Genomic DNA, 18270 nt, shown 5'->3' on the forward strand with positions numbered 1-18270 from the left:
GTGACTGAGCACAGGCTCTTCATGCGTCCAACCATTTCAAAGCAATAATCACGGTGACGCTTCTTTCTTCTTTGCAGTACCACTTATATATTTCAGACGGATTCTGGCCGATCGTAGGTTAAATCCATCTATATTAATCAAGTGTGTGCACGAGCACGCCATTATTCAGGCTCTGTACTGCAAAAACTCGCTTACCAGGGAATTAATTTAATGAGAAAAGGCACGGGAAGATACTCTGACCTCAGGGTCTGCCAGAGGAGGTCTCAGGCACTAAATAAAGGAGTCTTGTTTGTAAGTAATGGAGGATAGTGATCAGGAGGATAGGGCGCGTGGAGGGGCTAGCGTCCCCTATGGGAACTGAATACAGAGCTTAGACCACATGATGAAGAGGAAGGGGGGGCTGGCTTTGGACCACAGGAGAATCGCACAGGGAGGGTGGGGGACAGGGCTTTTGGAAGGAGAGAAGAGAAACGAAAAGACAGAGGTCACAGCTTTGAGGGCAAACAGCAAGGCCTTCGGGGGCCAACAAGACTCTCCTACGCTCTGAGTGTTAACGGGGTGTTAGAGCAATATTATTCTAGCAGAGCCGCTGAACTGAAGCTTCAGATGGAGTGAAAAGCAGGGCGAACCTCCGCTCACACAGAGACAGCCAGAGGACAGGGCCCTCAGCAAAGCGCTCAACCAGCTGATCCTTCACACCAAGCTTCCAAGAGCCCTCTTCTCCCTCTCTTACTCAATCCTCTCCTTCTCTCCTCTCTATCTCTCTCTCTCTGCTCTATCCCTTCACCCGTCTTCCTCACCTCACTGTCTTTCTTCCTGTGTCCTCTTGGGCTCTCATACTCTCCTCTTTTTCTCCTCTCCACCTCTCCCTTTCTCCTCTCTAGCTCGCAATTCTCCCTCTCTCCCTCCCCATCACCATCTCTTTCTCCTTTCTCCTATCCTCTCCTTCTCTCCTCTCAATCTCTCACCCTCTCTCTGCTTTATCACTCCCGCCATCTCCTTCCCCTCTGTCTTTCTTCCTGTATCCTCTATAGCTCTCTTACTCTCCTCTTTATCTCTTCTCCATCTCTCCCTTTCTCCTTGCTAGCTTTCAATTCTCCCTCTCCATCACTATCTCCTTCTCTCTCTCTCTCACTCCCTCCGTCTCTGCCCCTCGCTCTCCAGTTTAACCTTGCCTCAGTGCGTCTCCTGAGTATTCCTCCACTTCCTGGGGCGGGGCGCTGGAACCCCGATCAATATTTCATAAAACGTCTTCATTAACCAGCACTAAAATACTGCAAACGGATAGCATCGCAGGGCAGGGCGGGGCGGGGCGGGGCCAGCCAGGGAGCCGTGCGTTAATGACTGTAACATTAACACTGCCGTTTAATGGACCTTTTATGAGCGCGAAGAGGGAGGAAATGAGAGAGGAAGAGAGGGAACGAGGGCGACGGAGAGAGAGAGACGGAGAGAGAGACAGATAGGGACAGAGATAATCAGAGAGAGATGGATAATCAGAGAGAGAGCAACAGTGAGAGAGAATGAGAGAGACAGAAAGAGACAGAGATAATGAGAAAGAGATACCAAGAGACAGAAAGAAACAGAGATAAGCAAAGAGAGATAGAGCAACAGAGAGATAGAGAGAGACTGTTAGTAGTGTTACTGTTAGTTATTGTCACTATTTGTTGTTTTTTTTATTTTATTTTTTATTGCTTTTTATATACATTGCCATGTATCTTTACAAGCTTTGGCAATACGAATGTACAAATCAGTCATGCCAATAAAGCGAATTGAATTGAATTAAATTGAGAGAGAGCGACAGAGAGAGAGAGAGAGAGAGAGCGACAGAGAGAGAGAGAGAGAGCGACAGAGAGAGAGAGAGAGAGCGACAGAGAGAGAGAGAGGGTCTCACTCTACACAACTCAGAGATCAAGTGCCTGTTCTACGCAGATGACCTGGTTCTCCTTTCCCCCAGTGAACAGGGGTTACAGAAAAGCCTAGACCTGCTAGAACAATACTGCCAGACCTGGGCCCTGGCAGTAAACCTTAACAAAACTAAAATTATGACATTCCAAAAAAGATCCAGATCTCAGGGAACAAAACACAAATTCATGTTAGGAACACACTACATTGAACATTCCTCAAATTACAATTATTTAGGGCTAAAAATCAGTTCTACAGGAAACTTCAACATTGCAGTGAATGAACTAAGGGAGAAAGCACGCAGGGCCTTCTACGCCATAAAACGACAAATTTGTGTAGAGATTCCAATTAGAATTTGGCTTAAAATCTTTGGAGCTGTAATCGAACCAATTGCTCTTTATGGCAGTGAAGTGTGGGGTCCACTCATCAGTCAAGAATTTGGCAAATGGGACAAACATCCAATTGAAACCCTGCATGCAGAATTCTGTAAACATATCCTGAAATTACATAGAAACACAACAAACAATGCATGCAGGGCAGAATTAGGCCAATACCCATTACTTATCAAAATACAAAAAAGGTCAATCAAATTTTGGAAGCACCTAAAACAAAGTGACCCCCACTCACATCAATACAAAGCCCTGCAATACCAAGAGTTGAGCAAAGCAAACAATCCCCTCACTCAGCTGGTCCTGAGCCTTAGTTCCCCACATACACTAACACACACTAACACCTCACCTGCTCAGGATCAGAACAAAACTACAAACATAATTAGAATAAACCAAATTGCAACACAGCTGAAACAGAATTATATAACCTACTGGGAAACTAAAACAAAATTGCAAAGTAAAATGAAATGTTATTTGGCCCTAAAAAGACAGTATGCTGTAGCGAACTACCTGACCACAGTTACTGACAAAAAACTGAGAACCACCTTGACGAGGTACAGACTCAGCGAGCACCACTTAGCTATAGAAACTGGCAGGCACAGACAATCATGGTTGCCAGAAGAAAAAAGATTGTGCCAACAGTGCAAAGGCAACCAAATTGAAACTGAAAAACACTTCCTAATGGAATGCACAAAATTTGACCAAATTCGCCAAAAATTCTACCAAAAAATAATCCAGAAATGTCCCCAATTCAATGATATACCCAATGACGATAGATTACCCTACCTATTAGGAGAAGAAAAAGGCTGCTGCATATTAGCAGCACAATTTGTGTTCTCCTGCCATACTCTGAGGGACAATGTGTGACCACCTCATGCACACATTTACACACAGCATACACATGTACAAGCAGACACATAATATTCACTCATGCACATAACACACAGATAGTCAGACACACACACACACACACCTAACATCACTTACTGATATTTTTGTATATATTTTTTATTTTTTTATTTTTTTATTTTATTTTATTTAATTATTTTTATATAACGGATTAATTGTATATAGTTGTATGTTATAACCACTGCTTTGGCAACACAAGTGCCTATATTTGTCATGCCAATAAAGCACTTTGAAATTGAAATTGAATTGAGAGAGAGAGCGACAGAGAGAGAGAGAGAGAGCGACAGAGAGAGAGAGAGAGACAGAGAGAGAGAGAGAGAGAGAGACAGAGAGAGAGAGAGAGAGAGAGAGAGAGAGAGAGAGCGACAGAGAGAGAGAGAGAGAGAGAGAGAGAGAGAGAGAGGGAGAGAGACGTCAGGAGCAGAGTGAAAGGGTGAGGGCGTGGCTGCGGAACATTCTGCAGGTATAAATTAGCCGCGTTTACGCTGCGCACTCTGACAGGCCTGTAAGGGGGGCGTGGCCCGTTACCACGGCTCCCTGTGAGGACAGCGGTGAGCTCACGCCAGAGTGGCATTGGGAACAGATGTCCTCCAAACCATGGAAGCCAGACAAGACGACGAACCCGCCGCCAGAAAAAACACATCTGAGCCGAGCGGACGTCTCTGCTCCAGCTGCTCGGGGTTTTCACCCTTTCAATATCATTTCACTGCAGCGATCTGGCGAACGGGGGGGCTGGCAAATTAAGGGCTCTCCTCTTAAGCCCCGAACCCCACACCCCATCGGGGGGAGAGAAAAAAAAAAAAAATACTTATTTCAGAAAAATGATCACATTTCTTTATCGTTTCCTGTGGAAAGTTCCAAAACGGATTTTAAACATACAGATACATATATATGTATGCCAGTAATCACACATTATAATAATTCACATCGACTCAATTTTTAAAAAATTGGAACTATGTTTGCTAGAATCATCGGACCCAACAGTTTGTGACCAACGTTGAACATTACGTAGCAATGGCTAAGCAGACGCTCTCATCCAGAGAGGGGAACTCGGACGATTTAACACGTGGTAGATGGTCCTTGTAACTGAAAGGTCGCAGTTCGATTCCGGTAGGAACTGCGTTGTACCTTTGCTCGGTACTTAACCGAAAGTAGCTTCAGTAAACTCGCTGTAAAATGGTCAATGTAAATGCTATGGTAAGTTGTGTAGTCGTCTGGATAGAGCGCAGCTACTGCCGTAATGTAATGTAATGTAATGTAATGGAACTGTGTAGTATTTTACCCGAAATGGAGTATTTAGTCCACACTTCGCCCACACCCCCACCCCACCCAGCCCCACACTCACACTGCACGTTGAGCCGGTAGGGGATGCGGAACTCTGTCTGCAGGGCGGGGTGGCGCACCACGCAGGTGAGGGCGTGGCCCTGGGCGCGGCGAGTGGGGCGCCACATGTAGCGGGCGAGGGTGGTGGTGGTGCCGTTGGGCTCGTCCTGGTCCTGCGCCACGGACCGGCCGAGCAGCTCCGACTCCCAGGACACCTCCGCCCGCGGCCGCCCCCGCTCCGCCGTGCAGGTGGCCACCGCCGTCTCGTTGCCGCCGTCCAGGAGCGGCGCGGAGCCCGCCGACACGTACACCTTGGGCTCCACTGGAGAGAGGAGGGGAGACGAGAAAACAGACAGTTGAGAATAGGAATGCGGATGAAGAACTGACGGGGCGAGAGTCGGGACCAGCGCAGGAGACCTGGGGAAGTACCGCCCCTTTCCCTCAAGAGGCCGCGCCATCTGTGTGTGTGTGTGTGTGTGTGCGCCCCTGTGTGCGCGTGTGTGCTCCCTGTGTGTGTCCGCGCCGTGTGTGCGTGTGCCTGTCTGCGTCTGAGTGTGCGTGTGTATTTTGTGTGCGTGTGTGTGTGTGTGTCCCTGTGTGCGAGATTGCGTGAGCCTGTTCTTGTGTACCCATTAGCCACTGTGTGGGTGTGTGTGAGAGGGGGAAACCCCCTCAGTCCTGCAGTGAGTTTTGCAGCTTTACTCAGCTGCCATAGGCTGCGCTGGACCACGAAAGCTTTCTCCTCTTTTAATAACAGGAAAGGGCCTTTAGAATTACGAGCCGTGCGAGGGAGCGGAGTTGAAAATTAACGTGATGAATAATGCTTCCTCTTACTCGGGTCTGTAGGTGTAACGACGTGATTGGGCTTCGGCTGGGGGAACTCACCGCACGCGGGACGTGAGATCATTATTGGCCCGGTCCAGTTACCGTAAACATCTAAAGCTGTAGTGTGAATTATGACCTCTCTGACCCACTGGACCAATCAGATCATAACACCTAAAGAGACTTCTGACGAGGCATTCACCTGAGACCAATGATATACGTTTGTGCACAAACCTGTACACACCTGCACACACACACACAGACACAGACACGCACAACCACACACACAAACACACACACACAACATAGACACACACACACACACATCACAACACACACACACACACAAACATGTACGCACACACACACAAACATGTACACACCACACACACACACACACACAAACACAAACACACACACAACCACACACACCGCACCAAACCACACACACGCACAACACACCTATACACACACACACAAACACAAACACACACACGCACGCACGCACGCACACACCTATACACACACACAAACACACGCACAAACACACGCACGCATGCATGCATGCACACGCACAAACACACACACACACACACACACACACAAACACACGCACACGCTCGCACACACTCTCTTACATCCTTTACAACTTCATAAAATAAAAGAAGAATAATAGTGGCAGACACAAGAGTGGCAAGATACGAACACAAAACCCCTGAACTGAAAAAGCCCAAATAATTACCCTTCTCACAGTCCCACACCATACCGGCACAACCCCCTGGAGGTATAAGATTTCAGGACATTTCATTCACTTCTACAATGAAGAAAACAACCCACAGATCAAGTCCCCTGAAACCAAGCGGGGAGTAGGCTATAGCATTTCAGGCAGACGGGCAGAGCTCGGAGTCAAATGCATCATAGCAACCTGAAATGATATCCACCTTAATGCCTTTATTTCACACGACATACAAATTATATAACAAAGTATGCCACAATAAGAACTTGTTTTATGTTGAACAGTTATAACTTAGTACATGTTACAACAGCAGACCTGTGCCAACAGCTTTCTTCAGAACTTGACATGAACAAGTCACTACACTGAGTGCTCTTTGCTGTCATTCTTACATCAAAACACCATATAATTCACTGTAAAATATATATATTTATTTATTTTAATGAAATGCAGGTTCGATGTACGAGTTGATTGGTTCGTATCAGTCGATGCTAGAGCACTGGCACTGACTGATGGGAACCAATCAACACGTTCCATGCTCCATCAGCGGAGAGGTTTAATTGGTCGTAAAGCTGCAAATTACATCAGCACCCATTAGACCGGGCCAAATGAATCTTGTCAAGCGTGTGGAATTGCAGCGCTCTGTAGCTCCGCCCCAGAGCCAGTAAGCGAGTCCACGGAATCTCCCTGACCAATCACTACTCCGGTTTGGCGACTGAATTACAGGTATTGATGTCACATGAAAATCAGCAGGGAAACGTGGATTCAGCCACTTCAGTGTTTGTTTATAGGCAGCTATGTACCTGCATCCATCAGTAAAACACACTAATAACAGCTATTTCATGTGCAGTGTACTGGAGCATGGCAATTCAAAGGTTTTTTTTAATACACTTTACATGAAATACTTTCCAAGCAATTTATCTTGTTCAGTGGTGTTCAGTTCATAAATGCTTAACTTCAGGTTGGCAGTGCTAGTGTTGAGCTGGAGGATCAGTGCTACAGTGTTGAGCTGCAGGCTGGTGCTCAGTGTTACAGTGTTGAGTTGTGGCTATTGCTCAGTGCTACAGTGTTGAATTATAGGCTGGTGCTCAGTGCTACAGTGTTGAGCTGGAGGCAGTGCTCAGTGATTGCAGTGTTGAGATGGAAGCAGGTGCTCAGGCTGGTGCTCAGTGCTACAGTGTTGAGTTGCAGGCTGTGCTCAGTGTTTGCAGTGTTGAGATGGAGGCAGGTGCTCAGTGCTACAGTGTTGAGATGGAGGCAGGTGCTCAGTGCTACAGTGTTGAGCTGGAGGCTGGGCTCAGTGTTTGCAGTGTTGAGATGGAGGCTGGTGCTCAGTGCTACAGTGTTGAGCTGGAGGCTGTGCTCAGTGTTTGCAGTGTTGAGATAGAGGCAGGTGCTCAGGCTGGTGCTCAGTGCTAGTGTTGAGCTGGAGGCTGTGCTCAGTGTTGAAATGGAGGCAGGTGCTCAGGCTGGTGCTCAGTGCTACAGTGTTGAGATGGAGGCTATGCTCAGTGTTTGCAGTGTTGAGATGGAGGCAGGTGCTCAGGCTGGTGCTCAGTGCTACAGTGTTGAGCTGGAGGCTGTGCTCAGTATTTGCAGTGTTGAGATGGAGGCAGGTGCTCAGGCTGGTGCTCAGTGCTACAGTGTTGAGAAGGAGGCTGTGCTCAGTGTTTGCAGTGTTGAGATGGAGGCAGGTGCTCAGGCTGGTGCTCAGTGCTACAGTGTTGAGAAGGAGGCTGTGCTCAGTGTTTGCAGTGTTGAGATGGAGGCAGGTGCTCAGTGCTACAGTGTTGAGTTGCAGACTGGTGCTCAGTGCTACAGTGTTGAATTGTAGGCTGTGCTCAGAGTTGAGCTGAAGGCAGGTGCTCAGGCTGGTGCTCAGTGCTACAGTGTTGAGCTGGAGGCTGTGCTCAGTGTTTGCAGTGTTCAGATGGAGGCAGGTGCTCAGGCTGGTGCTCAGTGCTACAGTGTTGAGCTGGAGGCTGTGCTCAGTGTTTGCAGTGTTGAGATGGAGGCAGGTGCTCAGGCTGGTGCTCAGTGCTACAGTGTTGAGCTGGAGGCTGTGCTCAGTGTTTGCAGTGTTGAGATGGAGGCAGGTGCTCAGGCTGGTCCTCAGTGCTACAGTGTTGAGCTGGAGGCTGTGCTCAGTGTTTGCAGTGTTGAGCTGAAGGCAGGTGCTCAGGCTGGTCCTCAGTGCTACAGTGTTGAGATGGAGGCAGGTGCTCAGGCTGGTGCTCAGTGCTACAGTGTTGAGCTGGTGGCTGTGCTCAGTGTTTGCAGTGTTGAGATGGAGGCAGGTGCTCAGGCTGGTGCTCAGTGCTACAGTGTTGAGCTGGAGGCTGTGCTCAGTGTTTGCAGTGTTGAGCTGAAGGCAGGTGCTCAGGCTGGTCCTCAGTGCTACAGTGTTGAGATGGAGGCAGGTGCTCAGTGCTACAGTGTTGAGTTGCAGACTGGTGCTCAGTGCTACAGTGTTGAATTGTAGGCTGTGCTCAGCGTTGAGCTGAAAGCAGGTGCTCAGGCTGGTCCTCAGTGCTACAGCGTTGAGTTGCAGCCTGGCGCTCAGTGTTTATTTTCGTGTTGTACTCAGCCCTGTTGTGCTTGGCTTGGGTTACAGGGAGTGTCTGTCTCAGTGCAGGTCAGATTACTCCGCAGGTTTCTCAAAGCAGCGAGACAGACTCGTGTGAAAAAGAAACTTTCCTTGACAACGTTTCGCTCTTCCTGCTTTTTACCCTCTAAAACGGGACAAAAACAACGGGTCAGATTCAATCAATATTTTATTCTTAACACTGACACGCAATCAAGTGCAACTGTATCAAAAAACAGCTTTCATGGGCACTAACTAGCTAACGTGCAGAAAGACATAATACTTGCACACATCTGACAGTCGAGTTAAGGACAGATGTTGGCTGAATCCTGGCCAATGTCTTTCAGGGGAAAACTATGCCGTTATTAAAAGCAGGCAAACTCAGCTGACATAAAAAGAGAGGGGGGAAAAAAATGCTCGTTAACGATTACAAACTGGACCGTGACTCACAGAACAACCTTGAACAATGCTGTTCATCTTTTTTTCCCCTCTCCCTCCATCTCATTCTGGTCCCTGTGTGGTACTTCCTGTTAGGAGAGTCATGGGGACACTACACATCACCCTAATCCTCACAGAAAGCTCCTCATCCCTAGACATCTGACCCCCCACAGCGTCCCCCCCCCCCCCTCCTTCTGGGAAACCTTTCTGTCCTTGGAATGAAAAATGTAAATAACCCCTCACCCCTGTGCCTGATATAGCCGGAGGAACACACCTCGTCCACCGTTCCCCCTCGCGCCACACAAGCCAGACTGAGCGCTTCGTCCCACGCCAATTATAGCTGCCCCTCTTACTCCCAGCCCCTCCCAGCAGCTCTGCGATGTCAGGGTGTCTAGGAGGGTGTGACCCCGCCCCCCGTTCTTTTTAGGGTCTGCACGGCTAGCCAAACTAGTTGCGAGCTAATTTAGGGGTGCTGTCAGGGACAGGAGCAAGCTCAGTGGATGGGGTAATGACTTCCTGTTGGGGTGGGTGGGGTGGGGGGGGGCAGCTTGAGTATAAGATAGAGAGGCAAGTTATGCCTGTTCCTCACACTCTCACACACACACACACACACACACACACACACACACACAGACACACACACGCACAGACACACACACGCACGCGCAGCGCACACACACACCCACACACACACTCGCATACACACATGCACACACGCACTCACACACACACACACACACACACACTCGCATCACGCATGCACACACGCACTCACACACACACACTCGCATACACGCATGCACACACGCACTCACACACACACACACACACACACAAGCACACACACGCACACACACGCACACACACGCACACACACGCACACACACGCACACACACACGCACACACGCACACACACGCACACACACGCACACACACGCACACACACACACACACACACACACACACACACTCACACTCACACGCATTAGCATTCGCGTGTATGGGCTGAGGCATGTGAGCGGACCTTTGTCCAGAGACGCACTCTGGGATTCACCGCAGATCGTAAAACTCCTCCTGGCGACTCTCCAAAGCACTCCAAGCAGACGCGCTGATCCTCACCCGCCACGCAAACGTTTCTCCCGCGAGCTGCTCCCCTGGTTTACTGGGGTCAAAGGTCAAAGGACAGAGCAGGCAGGCGGGGACCGAGCGCCCTACCCCTCCGCTGGATCTGCCTCAGGACCGCGGCTCGCTGAGGCTGAAACCCGAAGCGAGCGATCCTCAGCCGCTTTCCGGTGTCCGGCCAGATCAGCCAGGCTCCGCCAGCTCATTAGACTCAGCTGATGCATCTAATGGATTTATAAAGAGAGCCATGCCCTCCTGTGACCGGGGGGGTGGGGGGGGGGGGGCACGTGGCTTGCGACGGTGCACTGTAACGATGATTCAAACAGAAATGAGAGGCGAGCCTGGTCGCAGTGGCGGCGTTTGTCACGTTTGAGTTTCCTGCAGGAATGCTGCGACTGCAGGTGTGTGTTTGTGTGTGTGTGTGTGCGTGCGTACGTGCATGGTTTGTGTTTGCGTGCGTGAGTGTGTGTGGTGTGTGTGTGTTCTGCAAGAAGGGATTCTTCCCTCTGGAACTTTCACCACCTCAGAAAAGAAAGTAAAATCAACGGAGAGCACAGAGCACTCATTACGGCATCACAAGCCTTAGAGAGAGGAGACTGAGACTGAGCTGCTGGGCCAGGGAGCCACTCGCTGTCTCTGAACTGGGCTCCTTCATTTAAAAGTGTGTGTGTGTCTGCGTGGTGTGTGTGTGTGTGTGTGTGAGAGTTTGTATCTGTACTTATCCCTGCATTTGCGCCCATCTCTGTGAGAATGATGACAGAAGCGAGACTGCGTTTATGCGTGTGTGTGTATGCGTTTATGTGCGTGTGCGTGTGTGTGCGTGTGCATTAACGCGCGTGTGCGTTTACGAGGCAGTTAATCTATAATGGCCCTTTAACGAACGAGTCGCGGATCATGAATATTTACTGACCCGTTTCATTATCCCTCCCCTCAGCTAAGGGGACAGAGAGAAACAGAACGCGGAAAAATTCAATCAGTGACACCAATTTACCTAATCTCAGAGAGAGAGAACTACTCAGACAATGAAACGGCCACCAAAACATCCTTATTTTTCCACTCTTCTGTACTTTTTTCCCCCCTTCTGTCATTGTTTTTCTTCGCCAGGGACAGTTTTTACCTGGGAGAATGTGATCATTCAGAGGGCAGAGGCTTAGTGAAGACTCGCTGGCTCATCGGCCCGGGCGCTGGAGTGTTGGGATTTGAATGTGAATGCCCCCGGTCTGGGTGCTGTAATTATCAGGGCCTGCACTGGGCCGATTGAGAGAGGCTCCTTAAGGGACCACATATCCCATCAGCCCCAGCAGCGCAACAACACGCCCACTAGCTCTGCAGCGGGGGGAAATGCAGGCTCCCCCCAGCGCTGCCTGCTGAATTAGAGCTTTTTGGTCTTCTGTAGGAGGACTTTTACATGACAGACACACACACGCAGACCCACCCCCCTCCCCACACACACACACAGACACACAGACACACCCACACACACCCAGCACTTACCCATGACGCTGACGGTGGTGAAGGCCTGGGTGTTGCCCAGGGGGAAGGTGGCCACCTTGCAGGTGTAGACGCCGCTGTCGGCGAAGCCCACGTCCTCCAGCACCACGGTGGCGTCGTGCGCGGAGGGCGAGCGGAAGTGCAGCCGCTTCTCGTACTCGGGCGCCACGGAGATGCCGAACTGGGGGTTGAAGACGGCCAGGGTGAGGGTGCCCGAGGGCAGCCGCCGCTCCCAGGAGCTCTGGGTCAGGCTGAGGTTGGCCCCCACCTCGATCCGGCAGCCCAGCGTGATGTTCTTCCCCAGGACCGCCCCCACCTTCTCCGACACCACCACCTGGTTGCTGCCCGCGCCTGCGGAGAGGGGAGACAACGAGGTCACTTCCTGTGGGAGAACAGCTCCCTCACCCTCCCATTCCCCAGCCAGGAAGGCCACACACAACACAGCAAAACTCTACACAAAACAACCGCACACAACACAACAGCATTACACAACACAGCACAACTCCCACACACAACAAAACTACACAACATAACGCAACTGCCAGACAGTGCAACACGACTGCCAGAAAGATGCATTGAATGGCTCTGACAAACGGTAAAACGGTCGTAGGTGGCAGTAAAACACACACAGCTGTCAGCAGCAATTTCAGACCACCCCAGAAACAGCCTTATGTCCCAACAAAACACACTCTCAGGCATTGGATCAATCCACCGGGGTCTTGTTAGTGAGGCTGCCCAAGACCTTTACAATTTGGGAACTAGGCCACCCCCACCCCAGGACTCAATACCCTAAACAGAATGTCTCCACCCCCTCTTCTATTACCCTGGGGGGGTGCTCTGGCTAAACATCTCGCTAATTGTCAGCACCTTGACCCATAAAAGCCCGGAGAAAAGAGCTCAGCACAGATACGGGGTTCTGGAAGGAGATGAAACAGGCGCGAGGCACTTCCTCCCCCCCCCCCCCCCCATGTTTTTATAAGGCCTCATTACTCTGCTCAGGGTCCCGACGCGCCGCTATCTGCACACACGGGACTTGTTTCCGGCTCGCCGTAGCGTGTAAACGGGATTTACGGGCGAGGGGGTGGGGGGTGGGGGGGGGGAGGGGGGTCGGCTCCGCCCCGGACGCCGCGCTGGGGTGAAGGAGCGGGTCGCAGGCCCGGGTGGGACGGCGAGCACGGCGCCACATCGGCACGGCACACCCGACCCTGCCCCGCCCCACGCGAGAGAGAGGCTCCGCTCCTCAGGGACCCGCGTTCCCTGTCCCCTGTCCCGTGTCCCCTGTCCCCTGTCCCGCATCCCTGTCCCCTGTCCCGTGTCCGCTCATGTGTGGTGCAGAAACGGTGCGTGACCCACCGTCACCTCCCCCCCACCAAAAACGTTCTTTATTTAAGGAAAATGGATAACAAGGGACTGATGTACAGAAAATAACATCTTTTAAAAATGCTTAGCTGGCAGCATCCAAATTAACCGGGACCGTGTGAGGAGGAGGAAACCTTTGTTTCCACTTTGTGGCGGGAGCCGCAGGAGCAGGAGACCGACGAGGAGAGGGCGCCTGCGTTTCACATCTTCCGCATTAGATGGACTTTTAACAACCATCGCGGACGCACTCTCAGCCGCAAACATCCACGTTCCATCCAGGAAAGTATTAATAATGAAATACAAGTCCCAGAACTCCCCCTGCTTACTCAATCAGGAGAGATCTGTGACTAGGGGCCAGAGGGGTGGGTGGGAGAGCACGCTGCATGGAAATACTAATAAGCGTGATTCCGCGTGGCACGGTCTGGGGGGGAGGGGGGGCGGGGGGATATGTGTGAATGTATGTGAGAGCTGGGGGAAGATCTGATTCTGCTCTGGCCCGGCTGAGAGCCCAGAGGGAAGGGAAGGTAACCGTAGCCTCCTAATGTGATGACCGTACGGCTCCTCTGCACGTCCGCCATCCACTCTCTCTCTCTCTCTCTCTCTCTCTCTCTCTATCTCTCTCTCTCTCTCTCTCTATCTCTCTATCACTCTATCACTCTCTTCTTTCTCTTTCACCGTCTCTGTCACTCTCTTTCGCTTACTCTCTATCACTGTCTCTCTCTCACCTTCTCTCTCTTTGTCTGTCTGTCTCTCTCTATATATCTCTATCTCTCTTCTTTCTCTGTCTCTGTCACTCTTTTGCTCACTTGCTCTCTCTCTATCACTGTCTCTCACTCTCCATCTCTCTCTGTCTGTCTCTCTCGATCTCTCTCTCTGCATCTCTCTCAGCCTCTCTCTCTCTCTCTCTCTGTCACTCTTTTGCTCTCTCTCAATTCAATTCAAAATGCTTTATTGACGTGACATATTTTGAGATACATATTGCCAAAGCATACTAATCAACCAGAATAACAACAACAATGATGACAGGAATAACAACAACAATAAATATGAGGAAACAAATAACGGACATAAAATGTATATTAGTATATAATAATAAACAACAGCTATACTACTAGAACTAAAAGACATAAAAATACATTATATAATTAAAAACAGATACATGTGTATCTCTCTCTCTCTCTCTCTCTTTCTCTCTTTCCAACGGCTGTTTCCGATCTTCCTCAGTCAATCTGTCTATTCCTCCTTCTCCACCGCCTGAGTGGGAAAACCGCTCCAACTTCTCCTCCACAAAGCACTACCGGTGCCTGGATGAAGTACGTGTCTCACACACACACGCACACAAGTTTACACTCACCCACGTACACAGACACACACACGCACGCACGCACACAGAAATAAATCACCCCATAATAAGTTCCCCATTTCCGCCCAGCGCTGACTCCACTGCACATCACTTTTCAGTTAAAACCGTTTAGCGCGGACGCTAACACATTCAGACAGGCCAATAAACAGGCAGTTTACAGCATGTACACACAAACATCAATCCTCTGGCCAATGGGGGGCCAGAGGCTGCCAAAAGGGCCTTGCTGGTGCCCAGCGGCACTCTGACACTCCGGATTGTGTGACTGTACGGTAAATCTGAGCCATTACAGTCAACCGCACGCATACCCCACGCTACAGCTTCTGCCCCCCACCTTGAAACACTCAGTACAGTATGTTAGCAGCCTCCGGCACAAGAGCTGGATGTGTGTGTGTAAGTGTGTGTGTGTGTGCATGTGTGCGTGTGTGAATGTGCCTGCGTGTGTGTGTAAGTGTGTGTGTGTGTGCTTGTGAGTGTGTGTGAATGTGCGTGCGTGTGTGTGTGTATGTGCGTGCGTGTGTGTGTAAGTGTGTGTATATGTGTGTACGTGTGTGTATGTGTGTGTGCGTGTGTTAAGAGTGTGTGTGTGTGTGTATGTGAGTGAATGCGTGTGTGTGTATGCGTGTGTGTGTGTTAAGTGTGAATGTGCGTGTGTGTGTGTGCAAGTGCGTGTGTGTAAGTGTGTGTGTTTGGTTGAGAGAAGCGAATGCACCTCTCAGTCCATTTGGGTTATAACAGTGAGCAGGAGGTGAGTCGGGAGGGGGGTGCAGCCTCCCCCTCTCCACAGGAGCAGGGGCGACAGATGGTACCAGCGTGGGGACACCCAAACCCAGCAATCCCAGCGTGGGATACCCAAACCCAGCCTTCCCTCCGTGGGACACCCAAACTCAGCCTTCCCCTCCAAGCACCAGAAGATTAAAAAAAAATAATAAATATGGGAAAATAGGAAACGGGAGAACAAGACTTCAGAAGAGACGGGTTTTCTGAAGAGAAACCTGAATCGGTCTGAACTGCCAGGAAACCGCAGGAAGACCAGGAATGAAATTCATCCAAATAACAACACGATCTGCCCGACGACTCATGAGAAAAAATAAGGGGGATAAAAAAAAAAAAGAAAAATCAGTCTGGCTCTCAAATTTTCCACTTTTAAGACCAACACAGATGTTCCTTCAGTTGTATTATTATTTTTTTTTTCGGCAAACATTAACATTGTCTGTTAAGATTTTCGAAGAAAAGGCCAGTTCCCCATGTTCCCTGGTCCACTTCCCACCCCGGACCGCTCAGCCAAGACAGGAGGAGGGAAGAGAGGTTTTTATTCAGCGATTTAGTAACAGACACATCCTCCAAAGCAGGATACCAGCAGGTGATATCAAACAGGTCTCCCTTTGTCATGTCTTCGACCCCTGACCTCAAAAACAGACAAGTACCACTTTACCTTCAGCTTCAGTCTAACAATAACCACCCTGTTGAGTATTTTATCAGAAGACCATCGTGGTGAAGGCTTACGGATGTTTGTGGACAGTCTTTTCACGGTCACCTGACCATGCTAGCCTGGGGAAGAGAGATCATCCGGAATACACTGTGCAAGCAGCACAATAAAACCCATGAGCCTCATTAAAAGCACAGAGCACACGGCACGGCACAGCACAGCTCAGCACAGGCTGGGAAGACCACCTGCGCTTTATAACACAGTTTCAGGACCACCTGTGCAGAACGGCACACCGATGACCCCGCGCTGTCAGGATTAGCGAGCGAGCGCACCGAGGCGGTGCGCCAGGGTGGGGTTTCTCCCTCTCCTCCACTTCCCGATGACAGCCGCCTAACCTCCTCTTCCTCCTCCCTCATCTTCGCATTCATTCCCTTCACCCTTTCACCCATCCCTCCTTCCTCTCTACTCCGGGACCAGGAAGCAGCTCCGCCATCTGTCTTCAGGACACACCCCCCTCCATCAACGAGACCACACAAAACTCGCCACCCTCTCCTCCCCCAGGCCAAGCCCACCGCCGCGGTCTCCGGAGGGACACTGTGTTACAGGAGGGGCAGGATGGCGGGGAGGAAGCAGACAAAAGGGAACGGGAAAAACATCAATAAAGATGTCATTTGAAAAAAAAATGGAAAAAGTGAAAAATAGGGCAAGGATAGAGTAAATGGGAAAGATATGCTTCCTCTTTGAAGCGCGTTCAGCGTTTGGTTTTTCCCCTCTCCCCCCCCCCCTCCCCCGACATCGCTAATTGCGACAAGCTGCTCTGAAGATGTAATCGTAAATCAAAACCCTCGGCGCTGCTCGGCAACAGACCCAAACATTCCGCTCCGGCCACTTGACGCGCCAAACCCCCCCCCCCCCCCTCCAAATACCCCGCCACACGCACCCCACCCTACAGAGCGTCGCCCCCGTTCTGACCCAGCTCTGTCCCCGGTGCGCCCCCCACCCAAAAACAGGTCTGGTTTGAGGTGCGCCTGCGCGAGTGACAGGATCCCTGACGGTGCTCAACGCCCGGGGAGGTCAAGTGAGGTCGCTGAGCGGATGAGTGTGAGAAAGCCGGCCTCACCCAGAGCCACAGAAACACTCACACAGGACACAGCCACAGGACCTCACAGGAGAAGAAAGAGAACAAATAAAATCTGGGGGGGGGGTTTGGGGGCAGAGGAGGGGAATTCCTCCAACAGGCCGTACACCACAGCAGCAAGGAGCGAAAGAGTGAGGGAGAGAGAGACGAGGAAGAGAGGAGCGAATGAGAGTCAACTCCACGGTGGGAGAGAGCGAAAATGAAGAGGGGGAGCATGGGAGGGAGACAAACTGAGTGAACTACAGTGGCAGCCTGAAAGAGTTGAGAGTGAAAAGGGAAAGGAGGAAGGAGAAGAATATGGATGAATATCACAGGGCAGAATCAGAGCTCTATCCACACACAGACAGATGTGCACAGAATCAGAGCTCTATCACACACAGACTGATGTGCACAGAATCAGAGCTCTATCCACACAGACTGATGTGCACAGAATCAGAGCTCTATCACACAGACAGACTGATGTGCACAGAATCAGAGCTCTATCCACACAGACTGATGTGCACAGAATCAGAGCTCTATCCACACACACAGACGATGTGCACAGAATCAGAGCTCTATCCACACACAGACTGATGTGCACAGAATCAGAGCTCTATCCACACAGACAGACTGATGTGCACAGAATCAGAGCTCTATCCACACAGACTGATGTGCACAGAATCAGAGCTCTATCCACACAGACTGATGTGCACAGAATCAGAGCTCTATCCACACAGACTGATGTGCACAGAATCAGAGCTCTATCCACACAGACTGATGTGCACAGAATCAGAGCTCTATCCACACAGACTGATGTGCACAGAATCAGAGCTCTATCCACACACAGACTGATGTGCACAGAATCAGAGCTCTATCCACACACACAGACTGATGTGCACAGAATCAGAGCTCTATCCACACAGACTGACTGATGTGCACAGAATCAGAGCTCTATCCACACAGACTGATGTGCACAGAATCAGAGCACTATCCACACACACAGACTGATGTGCACAGAATCAGAGCTCTATCCACACACACAGACTGATGTGCACAGAATCAGAGCTCTATCCACACAGACAGACTGATGTGCACAGAATCAGAGCTCTATCCACACACAGACTGATGTGCACAGAATCAGAGCACTATCCACACAGACTGATGTGCACAGAATCAGAGCTCTATCCACACACACAGACTGATGTGCACAGAATCAGAGCTCTATCCACACTGACAGACTGATGTGCACAGAATCAGAGCTCTATCCACACAGACAGACTGATGTGCACAG

The 18270-nt window shown here is 50.4% G+C and overlaps 1 protein-coding gene across 2 annotated transcripts in view; it reads right to left on the reverse strand.

Moving 5' to 3' along the window:
• Nucleotides 1-18270, reverse strand: part of nectin3a (nectin cell adhesion molecule 3a) — a 91017-nt gene that overhangs the window by 38420 nt on the left and 34327 nt on the right. For both annotated transcript variants that reach the window (XM_064302828.1, XM_064302827.1), the window contains exons 2-3: nt 11718-12065; nt 4546-4845 (exon numbers count right to left, since the gene is read on the reverse strand). In XM_064302828.1, coding sequence (XP_064158898.1) covers nt 4546-4845; nt 11718-12065 — 648 coding nt within the window. The remainder of the gene's footprint in view (nt 1-4545; nt 4846-11717; nt 12066-18270) is intronic.

This window comes from Anguilla rostrata, chromosome 12 (assembly GCF_018555375.3).
Source record: "Anguilla rostrata isolate EN2019 chromosome 12, ASM1855537v3, whole genome shotgun sequence".
Taxonomy (NCBI): domain Eukaryota; kingdom Metazoa; phylum Chordata; class Actinopteri; order Anguilliformes; family Anguillidae; genus Anguilla; species Anguilla rostrata.